The 26,594-nt window shown below is 33.4% G+C and overlaps 1 protein-coding gene across 1 annotated transcript in view; it reads right to left on the reverse strand.

The window, feature by feature from the left end:
- Positions 1 to 26,594, reverse strand: part of PCB (Pyruvate carboxylase) — a 53,791-nt gene that overhangs the window by 26,636 nt on the left and 561 nt on the right. The window contains exons 2-3 of the mRNA XM_068776178.1: positions 11,189 to 11,471; positions 3,116 to 3,261 (exon numbers count right to left, since the gene is read on the reverse strand). Of these exons, the coding sequence (XP_068632279.1) occupies positions 3,116 to 3,261; positions 11,189 to 11,278 (236 nt within the window). The 5' untranslated portion in view covers positions 11,279 to 11,471. The remainder of the gene's footprint in view (positions 1 to 3,115; positions 3,262 to 11,188; positions 11,472 to 26,594) is intronic.

Consider the following 26,594-nt stretch of genomic DNA (forward strand, 5'->3'; position numbering starts at 1 on the left):
TATGACCTAGGAGTAAGAATCCAAAACATGTAACATCCACCACTTCAAAGCCCGCTAAATACAGCCTCTTTCTTGTTGGGGCGATATTTATCTAAAAAGTGCAAAACTATTTGTTTTGAAACGTTTTATATTTTTTCATTGAACTTCGATAGACCAATAACTTTGACAGTACGAAGTTTATCCGGGCAGCTAATTTAAAATAAAATTTGTACCTTGTTCGCCAAGTAGTAAAAGTATTTATCCTTGTATGCCTTATACAAGGATAAATACTACAGTAGTAATCTTTTAAGTTAATGGCACAAGGCAAACCAATTTCGTTTATTCAAAAAATAAACACCACGAGAGCGTCTCTGCAAAGGTTGCACTATTAAAAAACTGGTTATGATAATACTGCGAATCATGAAAAACAATAACAACATGACGCATGCGCAAGGGCGCTAAGGAGAACAAAATTGTTGTGACTGTTCGTACTTTTTTGTACGAGTATGTCTGGCGCAACCAATGTAAGCCATAAGGCATAGAGATTTGAAATTTCATTTCAAAGTTCTTTCACCAAATAGAGGTTAATTGTTCTGACAAAGTAAATATAATACGACATTCCTCCCGAAAGAGAAGTTCAAGTGGCTTCGTAAAAAATTCTTATAATGAAACATGGCTCTTTTAGGTAAATAAAAACTTGGCCAGAATATGTTTTTTGTCGTGTTAATAATTACCAAGAATGGATTTTATAAAATTACATAGGCAGTACGGACCACGGGAAGAGGGTGGGGCAAGGCAAGACAGAAATATGTCTAAATCTATAGGTGTTATCTTCGGTGATGTATTTCAGGCTTGATTGTAAAAACTAATAACATACAAACTGCTGTATTGCAATTAACCTTTATGTGTCACTCTCCAATTTAGCCTTTCTAAAAGCCTTACGCCACTTATGCCACTCTATGTAACATATATATTTTTAATATTAAGGCGAAATAGTTAAACTCGTTACGAGTCCACTTTAGAATTGTCCCCTGTAGGGCGTGGCTTCCACGTTCCAGAAACACCAATATACAGTGAATATAATTGTCTTTTTTGTCGTTAGATGCAGGCTGCTTTCAACCGATCCTATTACAAATATACGGTAGCGACTTAATTCAAGTAGTCGACGTTCTATAGTTGAAATCATTACAATAATGACTCGAAATATTTAAAAATAACGGCTTGGTTTGAGCTCCTCTGCTCTGGATATTCAAAATTCGAATACGAAAGTTATAGGCGATTCGTATCACTTATGTGCACGCCATGATAGTGTTACCACTCTCTTAATAAAAAAAATAGGAGACACATTATTGCTAGTTTTCATTTTATGTAATAAAAGGTTTGAATTATTGCGCACCATAAAACTAACAGCAGGTCGTTCGCCCGCCAGTGCGGAGTAAATTTGTAATTCAAATTATTGCAAGGCATAGTGTTTGTAAATCGACCCACAGCGATGTTTGCATATTATCGCTTAGACATAGTAATGCACCGGTAGCTGGTACCAATTAGCGGATAATAGTCCGTTGAGACTAAACTTCGCGCAACACACGGGCAGATGCGCCTATTTTAAACATAGGCAATTAAAAAAACATACAGCTGCAATCTTTATTCTGTGAAAGATCTTTTAACAGCTTCACTGTGTTTTGAACATGGGAGTCAGTCAGAAGTCAAATTACTATTTTTTTGGTACTTAATTAATTACATTTGAATCCTTTTGTATAAAAAGGTAATTGAAATATAACAAAAAGCAATCAAAAATATCACGCACCGGCGTGAGACCGGCACTGTGAACGAAATTCTCTCTATCAGTGCCGGGTCTCGTTTTGTTTGGCACGTGGCGGACTCTTTCTTGTACTCATAATGCAAGTGCATTAAAAAATATAAATAAAAATCATTAGTTCGGTAACGAAGTTTACAAAGTTTAAGCGCAGTGCAGAAATGTTAGCATGTTATTTCGCGCGATACTGGCGCCACACTGACTCATAAAAGTTGCCTAAGACATCTCACGCCGGCGCGAGACAGACTCCTCGCTGTAAATCGCGTGAGATCTACAGCTAAGCTTGTTAAGATCTATATTACGGAGTCATTAGTACAATTCTTCTTGTTTTCATAATGATAACGCCTGGTATTATTTGAAAAGTGAAAGAAAGAAGAAGCGCGGGGAAGAAGGATTTCGGTAGGTTAGGTTAAAAATGGTGGATAAAAAACCGGACACAAAAAAGACAATACAGAAACGGGAGTAGAGTAGAGTATCAGTATTTCTCAACGCGGGGGCCCCACAAGGAGATAATTCGAAAATAGACTTAACAAGAGTTTAACTCTTTCGCTCCGGGTCATTTAAATGCAATACTAGATTAAATAATAAAAGACAACTATTCAATAACTGCGGGAAATAATTATTAAATATTATTTCGCTTGACGGCATGGCTTTTTGAGAAAACCGAAATCAAATGCCGAAATTGCACTAAATGTGCAAGAAAACTATTGATACTGTTTCCATCTTAATTTTTAGTCAAATTTGGATTTAGTCCTGTAAATAATTTACTGATACAAAAGAAATGAAATCGGTTATCGAAATAGAAACCTAATATAAAACATTGTGCGGCAAACATCAGACGCAAGGATCTCGTAAAATTGTAATAAGTCAATATAAAAAACTTAAAAGAAAGTATTTGGAATACTGTACTGTTTCGATAACAATTTCTGAATGATTTCTTCCAAAAACTTATCATTTAAGTTTCTTCTAGCGAACAATTTATAGGGGGGCATAAGATTTCATAAATATTAAGGCAGAGCATGAGCACAAAGGTTGGGAAACACTGCTTTAGATCATAAAATGAGAAGTAACAAACAAATATCTGCTGCTCCAACTCAGAAGATTCTATGTGGCATAACACAGAAGATGTGCCGCATGGCTCAAGTATCAGAAAACCTGGTTTAAGGTCTGAGACGACTTCTTGTAAAGTTTTGAAGAAATTACTATAGACAATAAAATGGTCACGTAATCGCAAACGCAATCTCATAAGTATATTCATCTAGATTCCAATCGGAACATAGTCATTATCAGCACACTTACTAGTTACTAGCTACTCCATACCTGTGCATCTGCAGTCGGTCTTGTTCGCTGTAAATAGCGACGGATCTGATCCCCAGCTCCGTACATGCTCGGAACACGCGGATAGCGATCTCCCCACGATTTGCAACTAGAACACTTCTTATCGGCTTGTATTCCACTGTTTTGTTCTGAAAGTATAAAATAGTATTGTATTTATCATCATTATTTCATTCGTAGGTCGTCATTGGTGGTAATAGGCCTAATCCGAAAATTTCCAAAAGGAAAAGATTGAAGTAATTATACATCCAGCGTCGTTCGATAACTCAAAATAAACAAGGTCATATGGTAAGAAAAAGACCAATATTTAGCTACATCCGCACATGCAATGGTAGTAGTGCAACAAAGTGCACCGCCCGCCAGCCCACTGACAAATGCGCATGCGGCAAACAATGCGAATTACACAACTGCCACCAGTGGCATATTAGTCTTTTTCTTACTTATGATGAACTTCCTCAAGGTAACGCCTGATTCCATTAAATATTTAAGGTCATATGGGCCCTTGTGGGTGGGCGTTCTACGCTGCACTTGTCAATCTGTGGTTTTCATTCCAGAACCTTAAGGATCCAGCGGCTATCAGTTCTGCGCGCTATGTGGCTTGCCCAATGCCATTTCAACTTATCATTCCGCTAGGCTATGCCAGTTACTTTCATTAGCCTACGGATGTCTTAGCTTCTAATTCGATCTACTAAAGAAAATCGCGAGCATTGACCATGGTTCGATGAGCGAATGTGAGCTTGACAACGACACCCAGAAGGAGACCACGTTTCAGTGCCCTAATACAAAATTAGTAACGCACACATTGGTTGTAGGATTTATATTCGTATTTAGGTTATATTGATAATTATTCGTTTGACTGCTAAGCAATTTTTGCAAGGACGCACGATAACTGCGGGACATATTTTAACTTGCTGTTGTCAAATAACACTCTCATTTAGACAAATATTAATTAACTAATTATTTTTGTACGACTTTTCTCATACTATAGTTTTAAGCGGGGATTTAGTAAAAAATAACAATTTATGTTATAGGTGTAGCTTCGGGGGAAGACGCAAATGTAGGTCAACCAAAACACGCCGAAACTTGCAGCGCAAAAACGCTGTGTCGCAGTTATCAAGACAAAATAACGCAACGCTTTTGCGCTACGTTGTCAAATGGTAAAATCATTCTTACATACAGCTTTTACTGATGTTTTCTTTTGTTCAAGATATTATTTCATATACACAATTTTAATTTCTATCAATGAACATTTTTCCAAGTTTTTATCAGAATTTATTTCTTTATAGATTTCTCGGTGAAATATCGCTTAAGGGTCAAGGGTTGCCTCAAGGACCGGACCACTACATTATTAGTTTCTCAAGAATGGAAAGTTCTCATGCTATCAAGTCACTTAGACAGGCGCACCATGTAGTGAAAAGCAGAAAGGTCTCCCAGAGGAGAACATGACCTGAGCTGCCACTCGAATCGCGTTTGCATCGTCAATCAAGGATTCTCGTAAAGGCGCATTTCTTTCTCCGTAAACTTAAATGATTAAATTACCACATAATACTTAATTGCCTTATTAAATTAATGTTGTGTAGGTGATTTACATGTAATACAATATATTGTAACGATTACTGTTTATGACTGACTGAAAATTTAAAATTGATTTAATAATTAATACGAGATTTTAAAATCATATTTAAAAATTGAAAAAGCTAAATCTAAAAGGAAACCAAAATATATATATAAAAAAAAACTTTTACTTTATACATAACAAATATGAATATTTCCTTAAGATTCCTGACAGTTTAATACAGTCTATATATATCTACTTTCGATGCAATATAACATACGTTACAGAATTGACAATTGGGACGACAATTTTTTATTCAAAGCAAATTTGCCTTAGTCACTTGGAACGAGTGGCAAATCTAAACGATTTAATATTTGATTTGATGACTGTTAATATCTTTAACAAAGAAACGGATTTGACTTTCAGGGCAGCGTTACATTATCGGTCTTAGTTGCTGCTTGTCATTTATTATTTTATGTCGATGATACTGTTGGCGATCGTGTGGACTTTACAAATGGATTAAAAAATGAAAATTATGGTGGTAATTTAATTATAATTTTATAAGAATAGGTAACAGTAAAATAATAACTAACAATAGACTGATAACAAACGAACAAACAAAACTGCATCGTGACACAGACTGTCAATATAAAAAGTATAAAAAAAAACAACAAATAAAAACATAAGAAGTTGTAAATGACTCATTGAATCGCCAACATTCCGGATCCCTAGTAACTTTTCTTAAACTTCGTTAAACTTCCGAATTGTATTGTTTATATGGATAAATTGTAGCTGTATTTATCCATAGGAAAAATTGTAAATAATGATTAAAAACTGTCGTGACTCGCAGCTGGGATAAGAAAGATCAGTATCAAATAGCGGCAACCCTCTCCCAACTGACCGCGTTTAGCGAAGCGAAAAAAAATATTGTAAATAAATACTAGCGATACAAATTAGAATTAATAATATAAAGACAATAGACGTGTACAAACGAACAGGCAAAACTGCCAACCAACATAAACTGTCAAGATAAAAGTATAAAAACAAATAAAAATATAAGAAAGTTCTAAAAGACTTAGTGAGTCGCCAACAGGTACTGTCATTTATTTTCTTTTGCGAATTCAGAAAAAAAAATCAAATTTACATTAACAGCTTACATATATGGATACAGTAATCTATATTCTAGACGATACTTAGAGTACTAAGCTCTTTGATACATTGACGTCGCATAGATATTTCAGTAGAAGTTTATTAACAGGTGGATTGCCAACAACCAGATAACTCGTAGATTGCGTTTTAGACTAGAACTAGTTGAAACTACGAGTTATCTCGTCCTGTGTTTGCTTGTCATTTTTTTGCAGCTACGGTTATTAGTGCTAATATCGATAGACGGCGTTAGGGAATAGGACAAAAAATCAATACAAGCCAGCATTGCACGAACAAAAAAATTAAATTATTAAAATACGAACAAAAATGTAAGCATAAAATTAGTTCCAAATCAGAAAATAATACTATATTTTACTACTTTACCTTAATAATAAATTAAAAAAAAACACTATTTTCATGCTTTTTATGATAACTATACACTAAAATTAGAGTTTTTAATAATATATTGTTATTAAATCAAATTTTTATTTTAGGCCAGATTTCTGAAAATTGCAGTGGCAGTCAACGTGTTAACGAAATATGACAGTTTTGTTAGCAACATGCATTAATTTACCATAGTTAGAATTTATTCCCTTATTAAATATCCTTCTAGATTTCTCTTCGGTTATTTCCGGGTTTACATTGTATTTTCTCATGTTCATTTCAACGGATAGTTATTTATCTATGAATGAAACATGTCATTACCATACCTCGCTTAGTGTCTTTTCGTTTTGCGTTTTTTCGAAATTGCGTCGCTGCCTAATTAGTACTAATTTTCAGTGTGCGTCGTTAGATTTTCGAAGTTGCGTTTTTTTGGGTTCGAGTCTTTATATGGTTTGTTATAGAAAAACTTAATTCACTTTGCGTCATTTCAACTTGCGTCGTGTTTTTTTGGAACGTAACCACGATGCAACGTGAGTTATTGGTGTATTTTTAATTATTTTTTTAGTTAATTTAGTTTTTTTTTTTGCCAGTAAACCTTTTAGATTTGTCCTAGCAAAATTCGCCTTTAATTTTCAATTTCATTGGTTTTGTTTAATCATTACAATATATATATATATATAAATATTTTTCATATTAGTTTTATATATAGTCATCTCCGCGCGTAATCCTCTTCTAAGTATATATATGTGAACAATTCAAAGTCGTAAAAATAATTTAAAACAAAGTACTGTGGCCATAGTGGCCAGTAATAAAAATCGTTCTTACGTGAACGCTACACGTTTAAGAAGATCCAGCGATATTTTTAGAACGGCTTAATAGCGTCGACATTGCAAAGTACAGATGATTGATAAATGAAAATGATCTCTCGCAAACTAGCTCGCGTAATAAGGTCAGGATCAGCATAGTTTAGCTTATACTGATATTGAACGAAGCGCTAACAAGCTCAATTATCTCTGTTATCAACAATATCCATAAAAAGGTTACCTATTATTTATTTTAGACATAGTGATTCTACGACATTTAAACTAAATTATCCCAGTATTTATATATGTGGAAATATTTAAGTTTATAGTTCATTATGTTGTAATAGATTAGTTAGATTTATTTTTATGAGGGTAGTATCCCTAAGACTGTCAAAAAACGATGTACATCAGGTGAGGTGTATGCGCGATGTGGTGAAGGATAGATGTCATGTTATTTGTAAGAAGAAAATAAAGCATTATCCGTTGTTAAAGTTATCGTTGCGATTTTGGCACCAATCGAGGCTTGACGCTTTTGAGACACAAAATGTCTTTCAAAATGGTTTGGAATGAGCCAAATGATATTCCACCTTTTGACAAATAGACGCTTGTCAAATATTATAGATCTACCAATCTAGGAATAAAATATCTGCCTTCCTAATTGCCTGCGAGTTTAAATGAAATTTTTACCTTACTTTTGTTCACGGTATTATATCGTGTGCAATAAAAGGAATTCAATAATAAATATTACTAAAATGTCGCAGTGTAAGAAAAAAGAAAATTTTATTTGTTATTACTCGTTTTAATTATGAAGACTTTAATTTTCTTGTCTATTCTTTCGCCTGGTATTTTTTTGTCTATAGATTTAAATTAAAAAAAAAATAATATTGTCAATGACAACACGCACAAGAACAAAAATAATTAAAAATAAATTTTCGTTAAGTAAAACAAGTATGTGTGGTATCAAACTGCTGTTTATTGTTTTAATTTATACAAAATTACAGTATTTTATGTGCATATGCACAGTGACAGATGAAAAAAGTTGCCAGGTTAATAATCCTAAAAATAATAAAAAATAATTTGTAGTTTGTTTAAAAATAATCAGTTGCCATTACTAAATGTAAAAAATAGCAGCTTTACACTTGTATTAATAATTGAACAAATTTCAATTGCATCATATTAAGAAAGACAAAATTAATATATCATATATTTTTTGTTTGGAGAAACTTCCTAAATTAGTAATCAAAACGGCTATAATATATAATTCGAAGCCAAAAATAAATTTAAATAGAGAAACTTGATAAAAGTATGTATAAATTCACAAGGTTATGTTGTCTTTTTGTTCATATTTAAAAAAAATTGCAACTATTCGCACCATGAACGGTTTCAACAACAGATTTAATAACACGTGACTGAAAGCGCATGACCCACCCTCCGATCCCATATCGTATGACCGGATAAGACGGGTTTAGTCAGCGGCGTCACTGAAATCTCGTGGATGTACTAATACAACTGCATTACTGTATTCCGGTTTAAACGACGTAGGTAATAAATGTACTGCACTATCTTACAATGTCATCATAGTCACGCAGGGTTTTGTATTTTATAATCTTATACAGTACCCTAATTATAGATAGAACGCATCTTAAGAAAACAGTCGATTAACTTTTTAATCGGCAATTTACGTGCAAATTTGTCACTAATAGAAAGACTCAAAAGTGACTTAACTAAATCACATTCTAAAACGCCTAAGTACAGTTTTGATATATGTTTAATTAACGGCTACATGGAAGACTTGTAAATTTCCAGCGAATATATTTAGAATTAAAAAAAATAGTGTATGTTTGGGTTTGCATATGTCAGATATGTCATCACACAAAAACAACCGAGGTAGTTATTACGATAGACTTACATGCTGTCGAAATGTTTAGCAAGAGCAAGCAGTTTAATTTACTCTGTGATATGATGAAAGAGAAGTGATGTTTTATCAATTTTCCTTTCAAATTTTCCATTTTTTTCTATCCTCTAAGAACCTTCCACGACCCGTAAAAGAAAAGAAAACTACCGCGCGTTAGGTACGGCTAAATTAATTACTACCTAAATTATTTTGGGTAGTATACCTAGTTGTCGTTTCAGCCAAGGCGTGGGCCTCCCCCAGAAATAACTATGGGGGGGATATACCATAATCGCCACGTTTGGTGGGCGGGTTAGCGATCGCAGTGTGGTATTATAGTAGGCAGAGGACGCTGCTTCCCATCTTATGTAAACTTGTTTGTGAGCCGTTGCAATCTTATATAATTAATTCACAAAGTGTGAATTATATAAGAGCGTGCCTCGAGAATCGAACCAACAGCCTATGATCGCTAGTCTCAGTTTTCTACCATTGGGCTACCACTGCTCTGTATACCTAGTAGACTAGATCTGACTATAATCTAGAGATTGTATAAAAAATTACATTAATAAAATCTGAAAAAAAAATCTCTTAGAATGTAATTATTTCTTAGTGTAGTAATAACACGAAACGAAACGAAAGCTAGGTACTAAAAAATTTATAACGAAATTGAAACTTATTTTTAAAAGCAATTGTTTATGATAAAAAACTTAAATTAATAAACAAAGGATGTCATTGAAATATGTTTTATTAATTTATAATTTCCATTGACTATCATAGGACAATAATTTGTCGGTGAATAACCTTACAGGGCGATTAGTACTGTAAAAAAATTGAAGATGTATACATGCTATCAAACTGATACGCACAAAGCATTTTCAGAAACCACAGATAATATATATTAATATAAATAATTATAATATATACCATAACAGCAATATTTTAATAAGTAAATTCAGTACAAAAAGTCATATATCACCTATTATATAAACGGCGATTCGACATATGCCTTTTTTAAGTATATATACAAATCAATACACTGATTAATTTTAGAGGGTTGTATGCTCCAGAAGCAATATATTCATATAAAAAGTCCCTCAATATGTTTAACGTATGCTACAACATTTTCTAAGCCGCAATTAAATAAAAACCCAAAGAATACTTGGAAAAAGAACAATGAAAAGATTATTCATGTTTGACACTCCCGTAAACAAGAGAAATTATAGATATATAGTTATAATATATAAACATAGTTATATTATAGTTATAAAGAAAAGAATGTATTTCATAGAAAGTCCATGACATACTTCTCTGATATATAATGACTATGTGCATACATTCGGATTTTATAAACGTCAACAACACGCGTACAGGCGATAAATATTGCACATCGACTTTTGGAAAGAGAAAAATTGTCAAATCGCTCGGTGCAAGCGGCATGATATCAGGATTTTTGGCGGAAGCCTTAGACTTATAGTGAGTTTGTAAGAAAAGGACCAATATTTAGCCACTTCCGCACATGCAGTGGTAGTCGTGCAATGAAATGCACCGCCCGTCAGCCCGCTGATAAATGCGTATGCGGCAAACAATGCGAATCACACAACCGCCACCACCAAATTACTCAACACGTGTTTCACCCCTCCACGAGGCATCTTCAGGAGTTATGTTATTTGTTACACCGATTAGGGCCAACACAGAGTCAATGACTCTGTGTTTGGCCCTAATCGGTGTTGGATTTATCAGAGGGCTGGCGGGCGGTGCATTTCATTGCACGACTACCACTGCATGTGCGGAAGTGGCTAAATATTGGTCCTTTTCTTACTTAGGATGGACCTCCGCGAGGTAACGCCTGATTCCATTAAATATTACAGTGAGTTTCTATCGGCTGATATGATGATTAAATGGATGATTATATAAGTAATATCCGTGTTCGTTTTTATTTTTTACACATTCCATGCGGGGCGTATACGACCCTCGCTGCACTATCCGTTCAGGCCATTTGCAATTCTCATTGAAAAACAAAGGATTTTTAGAAAATTAATTGTAGGATCGAATATAGATAACTTCACATCACGTATACACGTACGTAATGTATATTAAATTTTAAAACTTCGCCGCCAATTATAGCTTTGCAGTATTGAAAAAGTGTAAAGCATATGTCTCAAACAACTTTTTTTTTAATTTTTAAAGTGTAGGTCGTATATGCCCCACGTGTGCTGAAAGGAAAATCTTCAAAAATTGCCGCACAGAACATGTTACTTTGTAGTTTATTTGTTACTTACGGTTGTCGCTGTCCGACTGCGAACCGAGCACCATGCCTGCAGCTGTGACGCCGAAGCCCTCAAGGCGCATCTAGCGTTTAGTATCTGCATGTTTATTTAGGAACTACGTATTATATAAACTATCTAATAAGTACCAGCTTGAATCACACAGATAAAAAAAACTGTTATTTTTTATTTATTTCATTTTCGTTTTAAAAATAATAATAAAAAATATGACTAGATTAAGCTACAACGTGATCACACTTGTGGTTATTCGTTTCGTGTTGCCTCGGTCGATTTAAACCTGTAAATAAACAAACTTTTTTAAATATTTTATTCCAGAAAAAAAATATATTACCTATATTTTCGTACTATGGTAATTAAAATTTACATACGTCATTAAATGTGATGCAATAAAGTTATTATAGTAACACACAACAATGCAAAACTTAAATCAATATGTACATTTTCCTGGATAACATATTTTCATATCTATTACTAGGATATTTATATATTGTAATATAAATTGTTTTTTAACCATGTTACATAGGCACAACTATCAACGTCTATGTACATATACCTCTAATTAAAATGGCCGGTATCAAGCTTCAGTGATATTCTACGCTCGCATTGGTGAAAATCAAAACATGTGTATACATTTTGTGCTTGAAGTGGTGTGGAACGATATGGCGAATGATGCTGTTACAAAAATTTAACCATTCATTCATTTTAGCTGCTAGACTCTCCCAGTAAAACATACACCTCTTCCAAAGATCGCTACAAATGAAAACATACGCTCAATTTGTAAAACCATCTGTCCGTTTAGAAGAACTAACAGTAAAAGGTTCCATCTCACACAACCCGTCTGATAACGAGCACATCTAGCTATACTCTCCCTTCCGCCTTCATCACCAGAAGGAGAAGTCCTAAGAAAGTGCTTACTATTCGAACATCAAAGACTCCACAACCGACTCGCATGCATCTGGTGACCAACTGTCCCGCATTCGAAGGACTCCGTTGCGATTTCGAGCTCCTGTTAGGAACAAAGATTAGTGTAGACAGCATCGCCGCACTAATAAATAGTGACAAAGACAGACCTGCGTTCCTCAAATGTTGCAGAGCGATAATTGAGGAAGTAATAAATAGGAATGAAAGTGAAAAAAGTCCAGGTCGGATAAGAAATTAAATGAATAGGAAAAAAATATATATTGTGAAATATATAAAGGTAAAATAAACAAAATAGAAAGTTATGTAAATTTGCAACAAATGTTTAATTGTGAAAATAAATAAGTAGTTTAATTAAGGATGTTATATATTATAATTAGATTGTAAGAGTTTGTTCCAGAAATACGATAGGGGAAAGTGAGAGGCCCCCAATAGCGGAGGTCATTTAAAAAAAGAACGACTCGCAAGATCATCTGTTCAGACACTTAAGACAGTTCACGCACAGACCCGACTACCTCAGCAACCCTAGCTTTATTAAATCGCACGCCACCACGAGTGCGGTGAACCAAGGTCAAGCGCCACAGTTATCTCAAGCCCTTTCACGCTCGGTCACAGCCGACGCTACCCCACTTTTTTGTCCCTATCATCGGCGATGTGAGGTTGGATCCGTATTTCACTTTCGACCACCTAGTAGAACTTGTTAAATATATTCACATTTCTAAATTCACGACCATCATTCTGGTTAATTTATCTCGTCATTACTTAACGACCAGATGTCGGTATTCAGTTCCTCAAGTTCATGACCAACGAAGCTTTAAGACCCTCAGAGCTAACAGCACTAACATCAACAGACACTATATGGACTGTTCCTCATAAGTTTAAATAAATAATCGCCCGAACTGAAGCCCTTAAGAAAGCATTCTGACACCTCAAGTCCAATGACCTTTTATACCAACGGAAAAACTGTTGAGTCAATGACACAAAGCAAACAGACAAAAAAAAAATTCTATAAAAGCATGTAGAGAATATAAATGTTTCACACGAAAATATTTGCAGTGTTGGCAAAGATCCGAATGAAAATTTTTACGTAATGATTTGCACTATTTCTCCGACAAACACCGAATCGTTACTTTTATTAATGTTTGCAAATCAAAGCTATAACCATCCTTTTTGCGTGTATAAATATGAAGGTCAAATCAATAAAAGACTTTTTTGTTAGTCAAATCATAACCTCCCTGAAAGAATCCTCAGCATGCGATTTCGCTTCGACCTATTGCTATAGAGCAATATAACAGTTTCATTATGATCAACAAATCGGTCTTCGTCGATGTCGGTTGGTATGTCAAAGGGAGACCAACCTTCGATCTTACTATAATAGAAAGAAGCGTTGCTGGAGTTTCTTCCTCCATTTCTTCTCCCAGCGCTAACGCTTTACGAAGTGGTGGTAGTCAGGCAACAACATATAATTAACAAGGTCAAAATAAATGAACAGATAAAAAATTATTATTCAATCACATCATGTTACAGATCTTACATATAGAATTTTTATAAAAAAAAAGAGCACAATGTTCCAGGTAATAAATACATTAGCACTGAATGGTTTCAAGGCACACCTATTGATTATAAAATAGCGTCTAGGTCACCTTGTTCGACTGTATTACAATCCCTCTTTAATTTATTCAGTGAGGTTAGTAATTTAGTTATAGATTATACCTAAAAATTCTGAACACATTTTAAAGAAATTGTAAATTGAAATTTAAGACGAGAAAAATAAACAAAGAGTGATAATATTTTGCGTTAACATGACTGAGAATTATTTCAACTATTGAGATCTACGGTCGTGATCCGTTTTCAAAATTAACTTTGTGATATATAATTTACAACAAATAAATACGCAAAACAAAGGTAGAAAACAATTATTTCAGCTGTAGAACGTCCACTTCTGGATATGGGCCTTCCGACCACCTTATAGGTGGAAATATAGGCCTCCTCTGAACATATCTGTGGGGGGATACATCATAATCGCCACTCAGACGGGTTGGCGATCGCAGTATGGTGCTATGGTACGCAGAGGATGCTGCTGAGCAGTAGTAACAATCCAAATCCAGAGCAGTAACAATCCTATATAAATAATGCCACAAATTGTGAATTATATAAGGTTTACCAGCCTTTATATTTCGAAATAGTTTGTACAAACGTGTAATACAGTGTCTGGCTGTGCCATTTGTGTATGTCCGGTTTTTATGATATCAAAAAGATAACAAATTTTAAAAAGAAACGAGTAAGATTTAATTTCAACTGTTTTTTCTATTTAATGTTTTCATTTGTTTTTCTTTCTATCAAAATTAGTGAATCTAATGAAGAAATACGCTATCACAAGTCACGCAAGAAAATTATGATTATAAGGACTGTCACGTGGCTCGGAGACAAGAGAGATCCGTATCAAATAGCGACAATCCATCTTCCGGTCTGCGCAATGCAAAAACATTGTAAGCAAAATACCCTAGCGATACGAATTAGAAATATATATGTATGTATATATATAACATATAACATTGTGTATGTATATATATATATACATACATACATACATATATATATATATATATATAACGTAAATAATAATGCTCCTACAAAGTTATAGTTTTGTAAACACTATTTCTGGACTATTTGATAATGATACATATATGCATGTCATGCTTGTCACCTTGAAACGACATATCAATTGGCGCCATTGCTAAATTGCAGATCGTTTGCACGGCTCGACTGTTTTTGTTTCTTTAATTGGTGGCAAGTAGCCTAGCCGAGCGTCTGTTAAGATTTTATTCACTAAAACATTTTTCCTTCTTCGATTTCGACACAAAACAGTCGACCTTGGAATGGGTCGTTTGCTTACAATACCACGCTGACCGTAAATAATTTCATCCGCAAAAGATTTGATTACCTTAGTTTATACATTATTACCACAGATGTAAAAGCCCAGGTCGTCTTGAACAAAATCGAACTCAAAAACCCTTTTTACATATACATGCAAATAGATAGTATCAATGTGTCGCAATCTCTCAGAAGTTAATTATATAGAGAAGTGAGAGTTATTACTTTGAATGTATAATACCATAGATGAGAACGATATAATTACAAGATATAACATAGTATTGCATTTTACTTGCTATTAAATGATTACCAGAGATAAAAAATTTAGATGCAAAATTCCAAACTTGGACTACTTGGTTTCGGTTGAAGTTGATGCTGTTAGCCCGGGGGCTTTTACAGCTTCATTGAAATTGAGTTCTCGGAGCGGAAGGGTCCGTGAACTAAAAAATAATACAGAAGCTGGATAGACGCATTCCAGTTGTACAATGATGATGGTACGTAGTAAACCGCTCTACCAGAGTAGAGCTGTGTAGTGTCGATATTGTGTATGCGGCTAGGAACAGCTTGGTAAGATGTTCGCGGTTAGGGCGCGGGCGGCGCCAAGAACTGGTTTTGTGGTGTGGTGAGTAGTTTTGTTATATTGTAAAAGACGCGATTTCCGGTGCGGAGTGTCACAAGTAGGAGGCAGGGCAAGACTATGGAGGCGACCTTAATATATTACTAATGAATAAATTGAGAGCAGCTATTTAGCAATCGTAGCCCAGCGGTAGAGGACTAAGATTTGTGATCGCAGGTCCTAAATTAGATTCTCGAGATACAATCTTATGTAATTCACGCTCTGTGTATAAATGATATAGGTTTGTTATTGATTATTAACAATTTTCCAGCGGATAGCCAGCAGCGTCCTTTGCGTATCATAATACCACAATGCAATCGCTAATCCGCTTGCCAAGCGTGGCGATTATGGTATGTCAACTAACAGATATCTTTTGGAGTCTATGCCTTACAGTGGAAAATAATTAAAGAAAAATTATTTTCGTAATGTCAGCAGGTATATTCTCTGTCTAATTGACCCATTCGTATTTCAATGTTTTTATCGATACAAAACTTCTACTAGTTTCAACTTTCTTCTAGTTTCAACTATATGATATTCGTAAATGTGTATTCGTTATTTATGTATTAGTCGTTAGATACCCGCTACAAGGCATAGGCCTCCCCTATTTATCGTCATAATGGCTGAACTTGCACATGTCGCATGAAGCTACTTCCCACCACCTTGACTTTTAAGTTCACGGATCCTAAAGTTTTGTGAACTCAGTTCCGATGGAGCTGTGAAAACACCCGGGCTAACAGCATCAACTTCAACCGAAAACAAGCAACCACTTTGATTCTTCGCCACGTTACGTCTATCGACTCGTAGTCGCCAATCGAGAATCTTTCAGCCAGAACAGTCGTCGAATTCACGAGCGATGTGCCTTTGCCACTATAGACGAACAATTCTTCGAGATACGTAGGTGATGATATAGTATTTATAAGTAAAACGTATTTACTAAGCAATGAAGCTAATCACAGTAATGTTGCAGCAAAGAATATGATCAAATTTCGAACAAATGCGATATTAGAATAATGCAATGACTGTTAATAGCTGTCATAAAAATGTTTATAACCAAAACGTGGTCATTATTCCTTCGACGGCTGACTCGATTAAATCGCAATGTTTCAGTCAACTGCTATATTATCCGGCTTCGTACTGATTGAAGTCCTACTACTGAAGAGTGTGTTTGATTAAATGAACAGCTTTTCTTTAGACTACGTCCCGTAGTTGACGTCCTATGTTCCACCATAATGATAATGACTGTTAAATGAAAGAAAGCTCAGGTAGTAGCACGGAACGCTTATTTGTTGAGAAGAGCCGGCCAAAAACTCAACAATTGTTCTTTTAAATTAAATTTAACAATTTTTCACGTGTACATTATAATATCAATCACGTAAATGAGTCAACCAACCAAGTTACACGCTTGAAGGAATTATTTTTTTAAGATGAAATTTCGGCTTAGGAGACTATTTTTTTTTCTTGTATATATTACGCGTCTGTCTCTGTTTTTCTTGTAAGATTTCAAATCATGGCGCATGAACATGATATTTAAAAACGTATTGTTAAGTAACAGTTAGAATATCATTTTTTTTAAATATCTTCAGGGAATATACTCTTGAATTATAAATAACCCGTACAGCTTTTTTCTATAAAATAAATATACAATTGACATTGGCAACACTGCACCATAATAAATACCGAAATAAAAAAATATATATTCTGTGATACTAACGAATTATTTCAATAATTCTGTTACATCTACACATACAAAAATTATTACATATTCCCCTTGGTCATTTCATTCATCTTTCTTTTATAATTATCGTAATACTTTGTAGAAGGTTCTTATGGAAAAATATACATTTTCCAATGCGCCTTGCAATTGTAATGTCTATAAATCATTGGCAAAGAAATTTGTTAAGAGCTTGTAGCATCAATCTTGAAAATCGATGGTTTTCACGTGGTCTATTGTAAGTCGCCTGCTCTCGTGTTGGAAAAGCATCAACATTATATAAATTCTTATTTTTAATTGAACATTACACAAACAAACACTACGTTTCTGAAATGAATTATTTTGATTTATTTTGTTTCAATGTGATTAACTAAACCGGGATTTCAGGAAAAACTTCTATCGCGTTAGGTAGCTTAATACAATTTTTTTACATTAAATAAATTGATGTGATAAGATAAAAATAAATAGATGATATTGGAAATGCTTATAATAAAACACCGTGAAAAAACATAATTTAAAATGGACTAATGAATTTCATAAAACGAAACTAACCACTATTCGCAGAAACAACTTTGAAAGCTATCGACCATGACACTCCGGTTGACAGTTACTTTTGGGCCAATGCCGGTCATTGATCTTTTACCGGTTTGTTGATAAACCAATAGAGAGACTGTCGACCTCCTGATCAGATATTCGTCACCTAGCTCGAAAACTAGTTTTTATATAGTTTTGACAAATACTGTTTAAATGTTGACACTTCAGACACAATATGAACCTCTTTATTACTTCGTACGGGGGAATTCCCGTGAGTTTTGTGCCGCTACATTGCATATTCTGCGTGTTTAAGAAGCCGCCGAAGTTTCAAATCACTTATATTTAGGAGTCGAACTGAACAGGGGCAAAATTTCCCAACTTTATCTCAATTAGTTTAAAGTATTATTATATACGTTGAGAAAAATATACACTATATTAAAAAAAGATTTACATTGCGACCGGTTAAGAAGTGACCTCCATTCGGCATCTTCCGATAACCTTAACAAGCCTGTCAGACCACTTTCTGGGTCGATGTGGCCTGGCTGGTCTGTAATCTAACAGAACCTTAATTCTGACGAAGATGTAAATAGCGATATGTATATATATATAAATGTGTGTATATGCTAAATGCCTTCGATTATCATCACTCACAATATATCATGTCCGAAAAATTTCACTTTTAACGCCAAAATCTTTGAAATCACCTTTCAGAAAGTTCACTGTGAATGTAAAAGAATGTAACTTGGAATAAAACTGTCACTATTGTTATCATATTGATTAATATTTAAAGATAAACGTATGCATCAATGATATATTATTGTATTTTTTTAATCAAATAATCATTTTTTATAATCTAAAAGATAGTTCTAACTCGAATATATGATAAAAGAATAAAGTTGAATATTGACTGTCACTTTATACAGGTGTGATGTAATAGGTATAGATAACATTAAAATTTTTAACATGAGTCAGGGTTCTCTGAACAATAATTTTTTTTAAATAAAATATGTCAAAAGACAGCGCACAATGTAGTCGATATGATCACGGTGATCCATAGATTTAACCATTTTTTTTAAGTTTTTAGTTTAACCATTTTTTTGAAGTTAAATTTAGCCCTTTCGATTTTATATTCAGGTCTTTCTATGAATACGTTCATAACAAACGAAAAGTTTATTTTTTAAAATGCGTTAAATAAACATTTATTAAACCTAAAATTAATACGCCGCGCCAACTTAGTCGCCGCGTTCAATTACTTGAGTTATTACTACTGAAAACCTGTGTAGTTTCCCTTGTGCATTCGGCCATTGTACTATTATAAATATTTATGGTATGTCTAACTTTATTAATTACATGTAAGTTTTTTTTTTAAGTCAAGTCGACCCTGTTTAGCTTTTGTTACACTTATTATTACTGTTAGAAACAAGGCCAAGTCACGGAGTCCTTAATACACTGCGGTTGGTAAATACGTTAAATCTTTCGAATTTTTAGTCCAAATACGCGTTTACCAGGAATCGAACGCGGGACCTATATCTGCAAGTCACGGTGCCTTATCATAAGACTACCACTTGACCGATATTTTAAAATCTTGTCCTAGATTTTAATACTATGATTAAACCAGTTACTATAACTCTTTTTTTATTATCATCATTTGAGACACTTAAGTAACCCTCTGTATTACTTCGTACGGGGGAGTCCCCGGGAGTCTCATGCCGTTACATTACATATTATCAGAGTTTATGAAGCCGCTGAGGTCTTAAATCACTTAAATGAAATTTGGATTTCAAATCAACAAGGTTCAAAAAAGCCGAACTTCATCTCAATTAGTTTCATTTACTGTATTATTTTTAATGATTATACTTTGAGAAATATATGACACGATATCAAAAAATGGATACGCAATATCATGTTTTAGCCGTAAGACGTCCACCGTCGGACTTGGCCTTACCCTTTATATTAATGACTATATGCCCATGTTCCTCAATAGAATACTGTGTAGCATCTCTTAATTATTCGTTTTTCTGTAGTACCTTTCCAAAGTAAATAATTTTATATATATCCTATGTATATGTACGTATTCTTGTATTTATGTGTATATAGTGAAGTATGTTTTTATATACATGAATGAATTTGTATGTTCGTACACTCTAAACTGCCCTCTCTTTCATGTCTCTCATCTCCGACCAAAGGTTGTCTGGTAGATATCGCCTCGAGCGATAAGACCACCTCTTGTACCACATGATTTGTTTTTCCTCTATTTATTATATTTGTCTATGGTGTACAAAAAGTGTTAATAAATAAATAAATATGTTCTGTACGTTATTTTAATCCTATAAAATAAACGGAACCATAAACAATTTTTACGTTACCTTACAATCTCAATGTTATCGGTCAATGTAATGACTATTATCATTATCAGAGAACATCGTGAACGTAAAAAAATAAGCGGCTTTTAAATAAACACAATGATGTTTACAACATTCAAAGTGCCGGAAATAATGTGAACCTTCATTTTATTATTAACTATACACGTATTTAAAGTATTTCGACCTTGTTATTAGATTAATTTAAAAACAGATAAATAATAACAACATACTGTTAACAGGTATATGTGTTACATATTTAGGTTAGGAGGCTTTTCGATTTGACTCATTAAAATAATATTACGTTCTTTACTTTATATGTTCCTAATAATATGCAGGCTTTACACTGCTATTCAAGTGGCATTCGCAGATTCCGCGGCAGAGTCCAGAAGCCGCTAAGTCCAAAACCTCTTATATGGCGGCGATACTCATGGGCTCCCTAGAGAGGCTCGGTTCGGACCGCTACATAGTGCCATTTCACGGGATTGGCAGGCCGTATAAGTACCAAAAAATTGCTAATTTCTTCGAATTATAAAATAAATGGTTATGTTTCACAATTGATTTCTTAATTTCACGTAATGGCTTTTCATGGCTCTGTTTTTGGAGCCCCTCGTTTAACCTCTATCACTGGATGCATGTAATGGTTAGTAAAAATATTAAAACTATTTCAATGTTTGTCGCTGTCAAAATAGTATCAGAAAAATGGTTTTATTCAACTTATTGAATAAAATCAATATAAAGAATAGTGCACCATAAATCGCGATCACAGTACCGCTCCTAAGGTATGTGCGGGGGGTGACGGGGATCAGATGTACCGTACCGCCAGTCCTCCGCCATCACCGGCGGCACTCGTGGTTTCATTACTAACCCCCTTCGCGCTTTCCTAAAGCGTAGTTTCAGTACCACTACATATAATCAAAACATCGGAACCTCCGATTTGTACTCGGCAGATATTGCTTACAATGACAACAGATCAATCTCTAAGCACTGAAATGTAATTATCACATCTCTAAAACTGAATATCTAATAAGAACTTTGACAAATAGATAAATAAGCACACAAAAAATATATATCCCACAACTGGGACAATCTCATGTCAAATAACACATAGATATAACTCAACATTTTCTCATACTTCAATTGATTTAGTGACAAATACTTTTTGAGCTGCAATGTGAAAATGTAAGATTAAATACGTAATACTTCCTTTTTAATATTCTTCATTTAGAGTTTACATAAAGCACATAAAATATTTTAACAAAACCGTCTTGCGTAAAGATGTTGAAGAGGAACGTTCAAGCTAATGTTATGTTAGATTATCGAGCCGCATTCCTACGTGCTTATTACTTTTCGTGACTGCGTAATGCCTGCCCAGTTTATGGCAGCACGAAACACTTTCGAATAAAAGATTTTTTTTTAGATAAAACGCCAAAGAGACAGAATTTGTAACCGTATGGGACGCCGACGGTTATCAATACCCGGGTCACGAGACGTCTGGATTTAACACGAGAAACATTACCAATTAAGAAATACATTCAGATTAACATAACTTGTTTTTAATCTCATTTCATGTACCTTTGATTCGCTATATAAATTAGCGTAAAAATCTATAAATTATTTAATGCATATAAGATAACTTACTTCGTAATTGTGTAAAAACGAAATAATAATAACACTAATCTATCGTCCACATATACAGATATATAATTACAATTTAAAATTAATAATTAAATCAATTTATTTTAAAGCAATACAAATTATCTTAATTGTAATAAGAATTTTAAATATCGGTAAATGAATAATAGAAAATGAAATGAATACCTTTTAATATTTTTTAGACAGCCACACTACACGTCTACACACCACGGCGTTGTAAGCGACACTGAGTATTTATGTTTGTATATGAGTCCTAAGCGGGTCAGAGCGACCTCTAACAAAGCTTATCAGAGAGTTCAATACCAAGTACGGGTTACCACTATCAGTTTCGTAATTAAGTATCTTTGAGGCTCTCGCGTGATACATTTTTAAATTTGGAATTTTTAATTGAAAGTTTTATTTTTAAAGATATTCCTAAACAGCTTTTTTGATTTTTATTTATTTATAAGGTATACAATAGTATACAGCCAAAAAATGAGTTTTTTTTTTAATAAGTGATGTATCCCTAACTATGTAAATACAGCGTCTTATAGGAAATTCACAAGAAAAACACGTCACTTTATTGATTACACATATTTTTTAAAATTTAATTTATGTAATATGTGAGCGATAAGTTAATACAAACAAATTAAAGACATTTGTTTTATATACTGTAGCTAATTAGCCAAAGATACTTTTGATGAACAAAAAAAATGCGTTGTACCAGGATAAGCGATTTGATTCTATATATCAAGGTTCTATTAGAAAATACGCGTTGTTAATTCCAGATTTAAGAATTAACAGGGATCAAATCGGTTCGCTGATTACAAGTTGAAAATATGTTCTAAGACAATTACGAATCTAACCGACATAGTTCAACGAATTAGCAACATAGCGCGCAGAACAGGTGGACGCCGGGGCTTCCAGGTTCTAAGGTAGAAACCAGTAGATCTGTGGGGTCAGTAGGACCGGCAATCGCATCAGACGTCCACCCATAGGCCAACGTTCTTGTTAAGATCATCAAAACACCCTGGATTCAGGCCATTTCCAACCGGTCTTATTGGAAACCTTTAAGAGTCTTTGTCCAAAATTATACGTCCTATCGCTATTATGATGATCATGGTGATGACAGAGTCATTTTACGTAGCGTGATACTTTTACGCCTTCTAACTATATTTATAATGAGCATAAAATGTTATAAAACTACGGAACGAAGAAGAATGAATTTTAATATTTTTGATAACATTCAATAACATTTATATGAATGTAAATAAAATAATGCGTTGTATTATCTCACACTCCATACTAAGCCCTGAAACATAAGATACAGTGAATGTTTACGTGTAAGAAGGTAGTGAACAATGGTTAAACAAATGAACATTTCACACGATTCAGAAACACAACTCATTGTTGCCGTTCAAAATGTTTTCATTTCTTATAATATTTCTTAAGTAAAATTTGGTTTTCTTTAATTTAGTGTACCAAATCTCCTTTTTAATTTAGATATAAATCATAGATACGAAGTGTCGTCTTTAAGTATACAGGATGTTTATACGTTTAAAAGCTAGAAATGGGTGAATGTGCGCGTTTGCTATTAATTGATGTATAGTACACCCAATCTAAAAATCAATAGTTTTAGATATATTAAATAATGTAATGATAATATGGTATAAACAGTCGTTTTTAAAATTCAAGCAACATATAAAAAAAAGTTCGTTACTATCTGTCCCTGTAGACTTTATACCGCCAGGAGTTTTTGGCCTTTCGAAATAAAATTTTAAAAATAAATTTATGTAACTTATATCAGAGTGATATAACTTTATATATGGTGATTGGCAGTAGATGTAATACTTAAAGTGCTTAAAATATAACACTTAACACTTAAAATGGACGACTTCAAGATGACAATGTAATTTTTGTCAAAAGTTGTAATAAGCAAGTAATGTAGAAATATTTGTCCTCTGCGTATTTTGTAAAAGATGTGTTCCAAGTGGAATCTAGATATCTTTCCAGTTAAGCAACAACCGATAATTATTCACATAGAAAAAAAATCTAACAGTGGTAAAGCCGCATCAACCATGATGACATGCGAAAATAAAAACCGATGATACACTGTGCAAATATAGGTACGATAAACAGTGAAAATGCGTAAAAAATCAAAGTTTTCTAAGCTATTTTCCTACGTGCCCTTGCAATAAATTAGCATAGTGTTAATATTTTCAGAATATTCAATTTTATTTTGTTATTGCCCTATACTTAGCCTGTTGGTATTTACAGCTTCGAGTCGCAGATACAGTCAGGTGGAACTATATGTTAAGCTTTGAACCGAGACACCCCAGGAGGCCTTCGATTTTTGCTACCATATATCGGCATTAGGGTAAGCGCTTTCTGCATCCTCAAAGCCGCGGAATCGGCTAATGCCACTTGGGTAAAAGTTGATGTCACAAAAAAATGGAAGGCGCTTAAACTACATGTCTTTACAGTATCACAGCCTCGGCTCGGGTCGTTATATAATTTGAAGCTCTTGTGTCGCTAAGGTAAATTCCATGGAGTTACTAAGCGGACATCCCATAGAAGCCCATGATTTGGCACACATGTCCAGGAAGGCTGAACAATCGGGTCGATCGGTAATTATTATCAGATTATATTTTTGTTACTATACTATTTTTTCTACTTTTTTGGACATTCATCATCATTCATTATATTTCCAAATTAAAAAAAAAAACTGAGTAACTTATAAAGTTAGCGACTGATTTTTGCCTTTCCTATTTACAGACGGAAGAAAAGAGAAACGTAAATGGAAGTAAGTAATTTAAGTCTTATAGTACCCGCCAAACGCGTGGGGGTAAATTACCACTTAAGCACGTGTCACCATCTGTATAAGTATTTGTTCAACCCAAATACAATAACCGTCAAATCATTGACGACGTTTAAATTTGAATTCGAACGCCGATTTAAATTTGTGAGAATGATTTAAAACAAAAAGTATTGTGGCTTTACTGGCCAGCGATACGAAGCGTTCTTACGTGAACGCTACATAGCCTTTTACTTTAAATAAAATAGTAGACTAGGCGTCTACCACTTCAAACCCGTGCAATCTACAAAAGCCATATGGGTAGTAGTAACACTCCGGGGCAAAAAAGGCAAAGTATACTTTAAAAGTATATACAATTGTAAAATGTAACACACAGATGAAATATACTTTTTATAGTTATTGATAGATATACGACGTTCTAACCGCACGTGAAATCAGAAAAGATTTATAGCTATAGTGAATAATTACATCTTTGTGCGTTTTGACGATATGCAGACATAGACTAGGAAAGGAAAGCAATGTGATAAAATTCGAATGATTAAATATAACTTATATTTAGGTAAGGAAATAAATGCTCCTGATGAACACTTACTATAGATTAGTAACAAATTTAAATAGCCAATAAAAGATAATTATTTTTAATTGTAAAAATAAATAAATTTTTGCATTTTGTGTTTGATGTTTTAAAATTATTTGTAGATAATTTTTAATATGCCAAAAAATTATTGTGGCAACTTTTTATACCTGCATTTAATATTATATATCTTATGACGTAGTTGAAAAGTCCTACAATACCTTTTTGAGTGGAATTCTGCCAGATTATTTAATTCTTAGCTGACATCTACTTGGCAAAAGGAATATTTCCTACCAAATTTGAAGAGTTATGGCTCCATATATACAGTGATCACTGGTGGTTTCTTGTGCTATCTTTTATAAAAAAATTTAACTCTTTTTTATAATGGTAAATAAAAGAGTCACTAAAATAAATAAATAAAAAAAGTTACCAGATCACGGGTGCAAATCTCATATAAATGGAGATAAATTGCTAATTTATTAGGTTCTGATTTTTTGAATGCCAAAATGGTTTAAATTATACAAAAAAACCTTGAACCGTGGGCTTTACTAATTAAAACTGGAACAGATTTTTATTCATGAAAAATAACATACATGTACATAACTTGCATGTGAAGCAATGAGTAAACACAATGTACATACATTAACACTCACTACACATGATAAGTGCAAATCAATGCTAAACACTTCAAATGTAGTGTATTGATGCTGAATATATTGTATGACCCAAATACTACCTACACTAACTTATAGGGAAATGAACTAATAGCTCATTTAATGATATATAACTTATTTGTGAGGTATATACAATTTTAATTCTAAGCAATTGCAATATAATTTTGATCTTATTAAAACAATTTTATTTAACTTAAGATTTAAAACTTTCCAAGTTGCAATAATATTATTAATAATGTATTAAAACTTAATTATGTAGTTATAATTTAATGTTTTGAATATTTTTTTTCAGTTGCAAATAAACAGTTTCAACTATATAAATATTTTTTGTAACTCAAGAAACAGGCCTTAACACTATATTTTATCTTGTAATGAAAATAATTTTTAAAAATTATATATCTCGTAAAAATTTCTAAGACCTGTTTAATAGTTCAAGCAACAAACAAATCTAAAAAATCTGTTAAGTTCTTAATGTACCTTATACCATAACACTATACATTCTTTTGATTTTGATACACACTCACTGTCAAAGTATGGAAAATATGTTTTGCATGAGTCAGAAAATTTTATAAACTTACATTATAATACATAATTACGATAATGTATTTTTAGTGGATTATTTAGATTTTCTACAGTTAAATATGTCAATATTTTTAGTTAAAAATTCACAACTTCTATTACTAAAATGT

Source organism: Battus philenor, unplaced genomic scaffold (assembly GCF_028537555.1).
Source record: "Battus philenor isolate CCGP_79_NKW_IND1 unplaced genomic scaffold, ilBatPhil1.0.hap1 SCAF_11, whole genome shotgun sequence".
Lineage (NCBI taxonomy): Eukaryota > Metazoa > Arthropoda > Insecta > Lepidoptera > Papilionidae > Battus > Battus philenor.